Here is a 10,867-nt window from a genome sequence, read left to right as displayed (position 1 = left end):
TAGCAACCCATAAGACTAATGTTAAAAAAATGTGACTTTCAGTTTCATTTTTCTACGTAATTAGATTTTTGTTGGCAGTTCTAACTGCAGTAAACTTGTTTTTAGGCCAGGAATTAACTATTTACAATATTTTAAGAAAATCTTTGGAGCCGTTTTCGAGATCTTTGTGCAAGCAAGCAAGCAAGCAAGCATACAAGCAAACATTGCTCGTATTAGAGTATAGGATACCAAGTTTTGTAAAAATCCGTTTGGAACAATCGAAAGATAAATACCCCCGCCACAGCAAACCTGCCGACTAAGCGAATTTACATTTGTCGGAGCAACAACCATCCTCGATTATTTCAGAGATAGGTCAGATATTAAATGAAGTCAGGCGATAAACAAATAAAAAACATTTATTTTTCTTAAGAATAAAAATACATCAACAAACAAAATATACACACATAGTACATTGTCAACACTTTTGCATTTCCCTGAGTGCAGGGTAAAAATTACTCATTTCGTTATTGAAAAATATTGATCTTGATACTTATTACTTTATTTTTTTTTTTTAATATGATTGAAGATAACTAATGAGAGATTGAAATAAAATGTGCAGCCTTGCAGTTATTTATACATTGTAGAGAAAGCTAACTGGAGACTTGATGATCAGCCATAATTGGTGTATCTGTTTAACAGCCAGTACAAGCCTTGACAGAAGTGAGGGTAACAATAGACAGTGGGACAAGGGGGACGAGGACAGTGTATGTCAACAAGTCAATTGATGGGGAGAGTCTCGTGTGTGAAGGTCATGGGTCCGCCCTCAGCAAAGTCTGCAGCCGTGTGACCGTTGCCACTCAGGATCCACTTGGTGGTCAGCAGCCCCTCCACACCCACGGGTCCTCTGGCGTGGATACGAGCCGTGCTGATACCAACCTCAGCACCTGCACACATCACCCCCGCGGTTAGTACTACAATGTTTCTGGTACTAAACCCAACCAGGATTAATCTTTGGGATACAATTAAGTTGAGGTCTCATTGCTAGAGTTTTCCCTTGTACTTGCACAAACCTCTAAAAACAACAATAAATATGGTGTATTGTTCATTGTTTTAACAATCATCCTATCCCCGCTAACCTGATGACTGAATTTCCAGCAGCATTTTAAGTTTGTATCACAGCATATTTTCAGTAATAAGGGATGAAGCTGTATTTACATTTCTATTTATACCAATACCAGCTGCAGAAATCTGAGCTTGGAGACAGCCCAAAACTTCAGAATAAAAGGAAGGAAAAAAAATAACAATGGTCTTGTAAACAATATTATATCTCTTGGCCAAATTGGTGACCAAACAATGAAACATACTTTTCTACAGTCACCTGACAAAGTGGCCTTCCTTGCACTGATTATAGCACAGAAAGTTGCTAATTGCTGCATCAACTTACTTTTGCTGTACAATTTTTACCTTTGCCGTACAGTTTATTCCACGCAAACCAGTATTCCAACTAAACAACACAAAACTGCGTGCTTTTGTTACGCACGTAATATGTGTACGCTTGAAAATAAGTTGGCAACACTTAAAGTATTACGACTACGATCAGCTGGTGCAGCGTTTCCCATTTCGTTCAATGTTTGGATTTAACCTAACCTAAAAACGTGTTAAACACTGTTTGAAAGACTAATTATTTATATTCTTTATAGTTACCATAGGAAAAATATAATGTGTAGTGTAACGCGAGTACAAACTGCTATTGCTGCACTCGAGAAATTTTCCACAACTATTCACAGAAATAAATATTAGAAGAGAGAGAACTAGCCATCACCTACAACTTTCTAACTAGGTACTTGCTCTTGATACTGTGCTGTCAAACACCTTTGGCCAGTTGAGCAGTTTACCTTCAAATCTTCAGGTTGCAGGTTCAACCCAAAGTGGGACAAAAATCTACATTGGACCCCTTGTTATTGGACTATCAATTGTGATGTGGAAAGCGAAAAGGGACCTCTTGTCATTCAGTACGGCCGATATAAGTAATTATGGTTGAAAATATAAAAATTCTGTTTTTCATCGATTGTTATACCTCATTTAACATAGAACATGAGAGTATCAGTTAAAATATCGAATTGAAGGCGTAAAAGGTTGAAATAAATAATTTTGTTAGCCTCTGCACGGTCTGAGGAAAAGTACCTCTTGTCGCTTAATGTTATTTCGTCGTAACCACAAGAGGTCTCATTTCTAAAATTCACTTTATAAACAGACTTTAGTCTAAAAAATGAATTGTACTGAATTCTAGTGGAAATTTAGAGGTCTACAACAAAGTTCAGTTTACAGAGATCAAAATATCCCACCAATTTTGTGGTCCCGACAAACCTTTTATTATCTTATGGTGAAATAACATAGGGCCGACAAGAGGTCCCTTTTCTGAAATGTGATTTTTACGACATGCTTCGATAAAACAATTATTTAAATTGAAAACTACTGTGAGTTAAGACAAAAATTGGTTTTACCTCCAAAGAGGACATTACAAAGCTTTCTTTTGATACCGAAATCGTTTCTTAAATAAAAAAAAAAAACTGTTTTTATGCGTATTAGAAATTTTCAAAATAGTTTTTTCCAAAACGTTTTTCTCGGAATTTAATAAGGAATTCAAATATAAATATAACTCAAAATAGAAAATTCCCGACAAGAGGTCCCTATTCGCTTTCCACATCACAAATTATGCTATCTAACTAAAGATTGACTGTAACATGATCAGGGATTGGTCCCACCTCCTACAAAAAGGTATAAACTACATGAAATTGAAAAAAATATCTATATTCTTTTATCCTATTTAACTGATTTCTACAATTGAGTTGTCATTTTTTGACAGACATAGCTCGGTAGCTCAGTGGTTATAAGCCTAGTAATCAAAAGGTCACCGGTTCGATCCTGAGAAAAGTAGCTTTTTGATGGTTCGAAACTGGAGCTGTCATTCAACTGGGCTTTTAATTTAAATATTGGGCTTTTAATTTATGTTAGGGTCTTGACTAATGAAAAAACTGGACTCTTTTCAACACTCATCCTTTACTCATATTTTGGTTAAAATATGCACATTGGTGATGACCCTGTCTCGAATGATAATGAAACTAATGATAATTTATTAACCTTATGATCTATTGGAGGGACAGTGGTGAAAAATGAATGGTGACGAAAAAGGTAATTTCCCTTAAGTTCATCGTGTGTTAAATTTATTTCAAAAGTTCACTTTTTAAGATTCTACGAAGCTGACCAACTTTCTTTATGATGGGCTTTTTAAAATATGAATTATAATTTAACAGCGATTCTTCAGTTTAATTTTTTTCCACTGTCATATTGTAAACAAGATTCAAAACAATTTATGGAAATGGATTTTAAAGAGGCTACTTTTTTGATAACTGTAACCTGTTTGAGGTAGGTAAATCACACTTTAAGGTGTAGATCTAGAATCAACAAACTTCACTTATTGTAACAAGTAATAATTACTGTCTTAAACAAACATAATCATTGTAAAGTAAAAATGGTATTGTATTAGCCTTGGAAACAATATTGAAGCCTATTAAAATGTCCAGTTTATTGCGTTGGATTTGCCACAGAAACAAGTTTTGAGTCCTATCAAATTGTGTACGCAGTTATAAAATAAAACACTAAACTCACCAAGTCCAAATCTGTATCCATCAGCAAATCGGGAACTGGCGTTATGGAACACACAAGCACTGTCCACATCTCTCTGGAACAGCTGAGCTTTCTCTTCTGTAAAGTGAAAGTTTACGTTACTGTAGGGCGAGTTTCCATTATGTATTATGTTATATTGAAAAATACAATTTATCGCACATAAATCATTGCATTAGTGAATGACCAAATATACAACATTTTAAAATTTAATCAAACCCCCTCCTTTTCACGAAATAACAAGTTCAAGATTCTTACCTCAGAGCCATGAAAACCCTGAATGTAGTAAAATAACTATTTTAGCATCGTTGAAATATAGGTTATATTATATTGATGAATGACAACTTTCTATCTAGTAAATTACTGTAACTTGTGGTCAAATTCTGGTTATGGTGTATCCAAATGGTTTCTGATGAGATTTTTTTTGTTTCTTAGCAAGTAATCCAATGACACTTAATCCATCAGTAAACAATTGTTTCTAAAATTTTGAAAAAAAAAATATTCCAAATCTAATTAATGACCGAAATGGCCATTCACTGGTTATACCGGTACCCAAAGCTGTCATCCATTAAATTAACAACTGTTTATATAAATGTTGGCTACGTTTTTGATTTAAAAAATATAGAGAAGATCTTAATTTTGTTTGTGATAAAAAAGGTTAATTGACACATTCTTTTAAACAATTTAAACCGATCTTTACCAGTCTGTAGGTTCCTGATTTGATTCCTGACCTCAATCAGGCTTCAGAATTACTTTAAATGTATAACTTAAATGTTGCAGCTGTTTGATGTTTTAACATCCGCTGTTGAGCTTGTTTTAAAGGTAATATCGAGTGAAGGGGATATATTTCTTCACCTAAAACTGCCGAAATATTGTGAGCGGAGTATGAAAGCATTGCAAAAAGTCTAATTTTGATTTTCAAATCTTTACCTAATATTTATGTAAGGCACATAGAGCAAGTTAATTGTTATCACAGTGGCACTACTCCACAAAAGAATAACATAATATCAAACATCAAGGGTTTATAGTTAAACTGGTTTGGAGTTTCAAGGTCATCACATTTTTTATGTAATTCACAACAGTAATTAAAACCTGACCCAGCAAACAAGGAAAGCAACGTTGGTCTCAGATTTGAACTAGTTACTAGCTTGTCTGGCTGTTAGGGAGCTTGATGGAGACCTCGATTTACAGACATCCCTTGTACCTATTCTATTCCATCATGACGAAACTGCTCAAGATATTTTGTGAGATAATCTTTGAGAACCACCTCCATTCTGAATACTATGTCTAACTGAGATATCTGACTCACGGTTCTCAGTGACTATGACGTCTGTGTGTCCGCTGCCAAACTGAGCGATGTGTTCCACAGCCTCCTCCATGTTACTGACGATCTCCACAGCACACTCCAGACTGCCGTACTCTGTCTTGAGAGATTTGGCAGGAGGTGGGCCGAACGTCAACTTCTCTGACAGCTTGGGCCCAGCATACACTGTCACCTGCTCACAAGTAGTCTCTATGTTACTACATAGTAGGCATACTCATGTACAAATGCTGAAATGCTACATTCTTGTTACAGCTCATATAGCTACTTGGAACTCTCAACTGTTTGTCACCATGGGCTCTACTGGTCTATCCGGTGATCTTAAAACAGTGATGTATTGTTATGGAATAAGTCACATGGTCCAGGGAAGAGCTAAGGCCGCAGGCAAAAGGCCAATTTGTATTGCGCAAAAATTAGGACCAAGGCTCAAGCAAAATAATACAAATTATAAACTTATTTCTTATTTGTGCCAAAAGAGGCGAAATATCAAGTATTATTATGTATGTGTTTTATGTGTTCTTTGACTCGTCTGCAACCTTTCATCAGGTGAGTTAGCTGTGTCCTCTCCATCCTATATATTTATTTAAATTATAAACTTAATAATACATTTGAAAAACTAAATACATGCGAACAAATAAAAAAAAGTATTTTACTGATATTTATTTATCAATATTGTATGCCTTTTGTAGCCGATTTATTCTGACAAATTATCAAATTTACTTAGAAAAAATAACGTTAATACGATGACATTCCAATTATATTTGTATCTTTTCTCACCTAGTAAAAGGCGGCCATTGAATTCCTGTAGTAAAATGTGTTTTAAAATCCGCCCAAATATTGAATTTGTTAAAATATTGGGTGCCTAAGGCCAAGGGTATGACATCTGCTACTTACCCCCTCATGTTTGAGCATGTTGCAGACCTCTACAAAGAAGCCACTGTTGAGATGGTCTTCATGTAGCAACAGAGTCTCCATAGCATTACAAGCTGCTGGGTAGTCACACTTAGCATCCCTCACTGCAACCAATCACTCCCTTATCATAATGAATAGGTAACACATCAGTCTACTGATGTGAGCCTTGAATAGGCTATGGTCCGACTTCTCTATCCTCCATAATACCTCTAGTTACATTTACTCCATAAACAATTAAGGCAAATTCAAAAGACAAATTAAGTGAAATAAGAAATGCTGAGGACAAGACTTTCACAAGGATCAAGGGTGCTAAGTATTTAAAATTGTATCTGTACTGTATTGCCTTGTATTATGTAAATAAATGCTATCAGTATTTGTTTTGTTTGACATTTTTGCTAAAAAAAAGTGTGTATAATTTCCTTTAGGGAGGTCGCAGACTTATATTCTTCTGTGTTCCCGCTGAAATTGAGCCTTCCTGATAGTAATTGATTTACATACTGCAATTTGTTTTTACGTATGAATTGTTTAGTTGTCAAAGTTGAATGTTAAATAAACAGTATCAGCAATCTGACACATACTTTCTCCCATTAGCTTCTCAACAACCTTCTATCATATCTAAGCGATGAGAGTAACTATAATTTTTGGACTATTTTTTTTTAGAATTATAAGGACCATAACAGACAAATTTCAATCAAATTCAGTGTTTTTCATGGGTTTTTATGGGAAAATAACACAAGTTTCAATAACTTTTAAACCATAATTTTTACTGAAATGGGGGGGGGGGGGGTTGCACTATTTTGTTAAGAGTTTTAAGGACCATCACATACTAATTTAAATCAAAACCGGCTGTTTTTTTCTTTTTTCAAAAACACGATTTTCTCTTATTTTAGAGTTTTTATTAGTATGGGAATAGTATATTTCATTACTAGGACCGAAAGTGGCATTTTCCGGTGCGCGCTCAAGTTTTTGTGTGAGGCGAAGCCGAACACAGGGAATACCAATTTCACGTGCGAGGCGAAGCCGAGTATATGAGAGGCGGGAATAATGGAGCAAGCGCCGGATAATAACTTTCGGTATGAGTTATGAACGATACTTTTCATCACAATGCAAAAATACGCAAACGCATAATAGCAGGCCTCAGTAATATTACAACTAATTTATTTCTCAATTAATTTGATTAAACATAAAAATAAAATAAAATATTCTAAAAGGAAACCTACATATATTTTCGATTAATAAAAAAAATAAAAATAAAAGAATATATTATAAAGGAAACCTACGTATTTTTTTCAATAAATTTGGAATAAACAGTAAAATAAAACAATAAAACAACTTTTAACAATACATACAGCTGATTCAAATCATTAAATTAAACCGTAACAAAACACTAGCGCACGTAGTGAGTAAATAGAGAACTAATTGAGAGCTAGGGAAAGTAAAATTAGAGCGAGGGAAAATCAGCTGATCGATTTTCCCTCGCCCTAAATTAGAGCTTGGGAAACGACTACTTTCATTGATGTCTGCTGTTATCGAAAGTTACGTAACTTTCGTTACGGAGTGATGAAAAATAATATAGTTTACAATAACTTTTGAACCGTAATTTTTACGGAAATACGATTTTTACCATTTCGTTCAGAATTTAAAGGGCTATAGACTACATAAAATTTTTTTATCAAATTCGTTCAGGCCATTTAGGAGAAAATAAATGTTTCTGTTATTTTATGGGAAAATCACCAAAAAAACCAAAATTTCTAAAAATAAAAAACCCCTGGAGATACCATGGATTAGTATCTACATCCCAAATTTATTCAAAATTGGCTCACGTAGTCTGTAGCTCTGTACACATCCACATATACACAGACACACACACAGACATCACTTTGAAAACCACTTGTTTGGGTCCAGAGGGACCCAAAACGGATATATCCACTCAAAACTCAACTTGAAAGTTTTGACGAAAACAAAACTTTTTCCATATACTATGTATAGGGGGAGAAAGTAAAAGTGTACAGTATTGACAAGATTTACTAAATAACCAGAATAAAAATTGTATATTTCATCACTGTTAAGTGACTTTTTGCTTGTGTGTTAAACTAAATATTTGGTCATAATGCAACATTAATTAGCAAACTTGCAACTAGTAACCGTTAGAAAACGGAAATACTTTTAATTTAAAAACAACATCTCAAAACGACTTCCAACTTGATTTCAGTATTGCTGATGCAAATAACCAACTTTTAGTAAGTGATTTGATCATTTGGCAATTAAGATTTTGTTACTGTACATTTATACTATCGATGCGTCAATCTATTGACAAGAATGCAGCAATAAGCTACAAACCGATTTAATCAATCGATAAATAATTTTGATACATGCGATTACTTAAAAAAAAAATTACAAAAAACTACTTACAACTACTACTTACAACAAAAAAAAAATGGCTATTTTTGCTGCAGTATGACAACAAATATAATATTACCTTCAGTGTAGTTTAAAATTTTGTAAAAAATCAAAAGCAGAAATATCACACTACATTATTTGAAGCAACGTTATCTTAGCCTCCTCTAATACAAGGCCGCTGTGAGACAAAAGTGGCAACACCCATGTCCCGTCAAACCGAAACAGTGGTGTTGCACTAATTTATAATGGACCGTATAGGAAATGTTTACGTTTACACTTTAGTTATTAAAACTGTTATTACCATGGCAATAGCCGCAACGCCATCGCGGCGGCCTTGAATTACAGGAGGGCATGACATTACTGTATGCAATTAAAGTTATACAATCAGCACATTCATTGCCATTGATGAAAAATCCTTATATGTAATACGTGAAGGCGATTTCTACGAAACACTACTCCTCCGTTAATAATGGACATATTTTTAAAACGATATGTCAAAATTAAGTATTTTTTGTGTAGGCGCCCCCTTTCACCAATTCCTGTAATAAAAGTCCTTGGGCTTTGCCTCACAGGCCATCAAAATCCCAATGTATTTCTTATGAAGAAAGGATTTTGTTTACTCAAACAATCGAATAATTTGTATTAATTACAGCTGTTTCATAGTAAATACATGATACACACAAGGGCGTTCGTTTTCAGTTTCGATAGATGGAGTAGAGTGAGCGATCGTTTTCAGAGTGAGCTCGTTTCCAGTTTCGATAACTGGAGTGGAGTGATTGATTACATTATCTTTGAGTTTACTCTTTTAAGTCATCAGAAATCGTGACTGTTATTCGTTTAGAAATAACGCCTGTAATACTTCAAAATAGTTCGAATTTGAGCAACAGGTGCACTAGTTTACTTAAAATTAATGTAACTAAAAAAATACAAAAAAAGTTGAAAATAGTACTGTATTTTAATTTGTATCCTGATATTTTGACATCATCTCTTGGTTCCCAGCTTCAGACAGTTTGTAAAAAAGTTTTATATACTAGAAGATGACATCTTTGAAGTATACGTTAAAAGTTAATAAACACATTTAAACTCAAGCAAATTTACTTACATATTTTTCTTTTGTGAGCATGAAAGCAAAGAAACCATAACATAAAGACATGAAAACTATTAAAAAAATTTTATAAAATGTATAAGTAATAAACAATAAACATACAATAAACAATGTAGAACATATCAACACAAACAGTAACAAACTGCAATAGATGTCACAACCTTCAATGTAATATCTGCTCACAACCAGTCAACATTGTCAACAGTTTACTGAGAGCCGTTTATAAATAAGTTTCCTCTTGACACAAAACCTTCAAACAAATATAATTTTTTAGAATTTTATTATTTGCAGAGGAGACTACCGTGCCTAAACACCCTGATGAAATAAACTGTTTTAATACACTGATAGTTCATCCTTTGATCTTTCAGATTTAGCTTTTCAACTAAATAAATGCTTTCAACATAATAAGTACAGAAACATTCAGGTGTACTTGATAATTGAGCGGAGCGAGCGAAGCTCTTACCTATACGTCGACTCTTATGCATTTCGTAATACGCAAACTCCTCCTAGACGGCTGAATCAATCGTTTTCAAATTTTGCATGGTGATGAATACCACATCGGTGAGTGCCAACATCTATATGGCGTTAAAAAAGTCTCATAGGAATCCGCCCCACTGGGTCTCAAAGTTTCAATGTAATCCTTATGGAAGCAGTATTTGACACATAAACAAAGACATATGATCAGCTGTTGACTTTTGAATGCAATAGATAAAGAAATAGCTGATAGCATTATTCCACAGATATTAGAACAGAAACGGTATGGATCATTAATATAATCAAATGACGACACTAGCTTGGGGTCCGTGACGTATGAAGTGGTTAAGGAAGTAGTAAAGGTGAGAAGTCTGGAGTATGGAAACTGTTTATGACGATTACATTAAGGTATCTGCATTCCTAAAATTCTATGGGAAGGGAGGAAAACAGGTCCGCCACGTAGGAGTGGTGAAGGAAGTAGTAAAGGCGAGCAGTCTGGAGGGTGGAATCTGTTTATGACGATTAGATTAAGGTATCTGAATTCCTAAAATTCTATGGGAAGGGAGGGAAACAGGTCCGCAACGTAGGAAGTGGTGAAGGAAGTAGTAAAGGCGAGCAGTCTGGAGTGTGGAAACTGTTTATGACGATTATATTAAGGTATCTGCATTCCTAAAATTCTAGGGGAAGGGAGGAAAACAGGTCCGCGACGTAGGAAGTGGTGAAGGAAGTAGTCAAGGCGAGCTGTCCGGAGTGTGGAAACTGTTTATGACGATTAGATTGAGGTATCTGCAATCCTAATTGCTATTGGAAGGAAAGGAAACAGGTCCGCGACTTAGGAAGTGGTGAAGGAAGTAGTAAAGGCGAGCTGTTTGGGTTGTGGGATCTGTTTGTGACCATTAGATTAAGGTATTTGCAATCCTATGATGCTATGGGAAGGGAGGGAAACAGGTCTGCGACGTAGGAAGTGGTAAAGGAAGTAGTTTAGGCGAGCT

General features: G+C 34.8%; 1 protein-coding gene across 2 annotated transcripts in view; it reads right to left on the bottom strand.

Annotated features, from left to right (window-relative positions):
- Positions 1–379: 379 nt before the first annotated feature.
- The window catches only part of LOC128983711 (delta-1-pyrroline-5-carboxylate synthase), a 50,139-nt gene continuing 39,651 nt past the window's right edge, over positions 380–10,867 (bottom strand). For both annotated transcript variants that reach the window (XM_054403113.1, XM_054403114.1), the window contains 4 exons: positions 5,879–6,000; positions 4,973–5,159; positions 3,649–3,744; positions 380–923 (listed from right to left, as the gene is read on the bottom strand). In XM_054403113.1, coding sequence (XP_054259088.1) covers positions 757–923; positions 3,649–3,744; positions 4,973–5,159; positions 5,879–6,000 — 572 coding nt within the window. In that variant the 3' untranslated portion in view covers positions 380–756. The remainder of the gene's footprint in view (positions 924–3,648; positions 3,745–4,972; positions 5,160–5,878; positions 6,001–10,867) is intronic.

This window comes from Macrosteles quadrilineatus, unplaced genomic scaffold (genome assembly GCF_028750875.1).
Source record: "Macrosteles quadrilineatus isolate MER2022 unplaced genomic scaffold, UCM_ALF_1.0 Scaffold_1__1_contigs__length_201487025, whole genome shotgun sequence".
Lineage (NCBI taxonomy): Eukaryota > Metazoa > Arthropoda > Insecta > Hemiptera > Cicadellidae > Macrosteles > Macrosteles quadrilineatus.
Note: the sequence above shows the minus strand (reverse complement) of the source record. Positions and strands in the feature narration are given on the sequence as shown.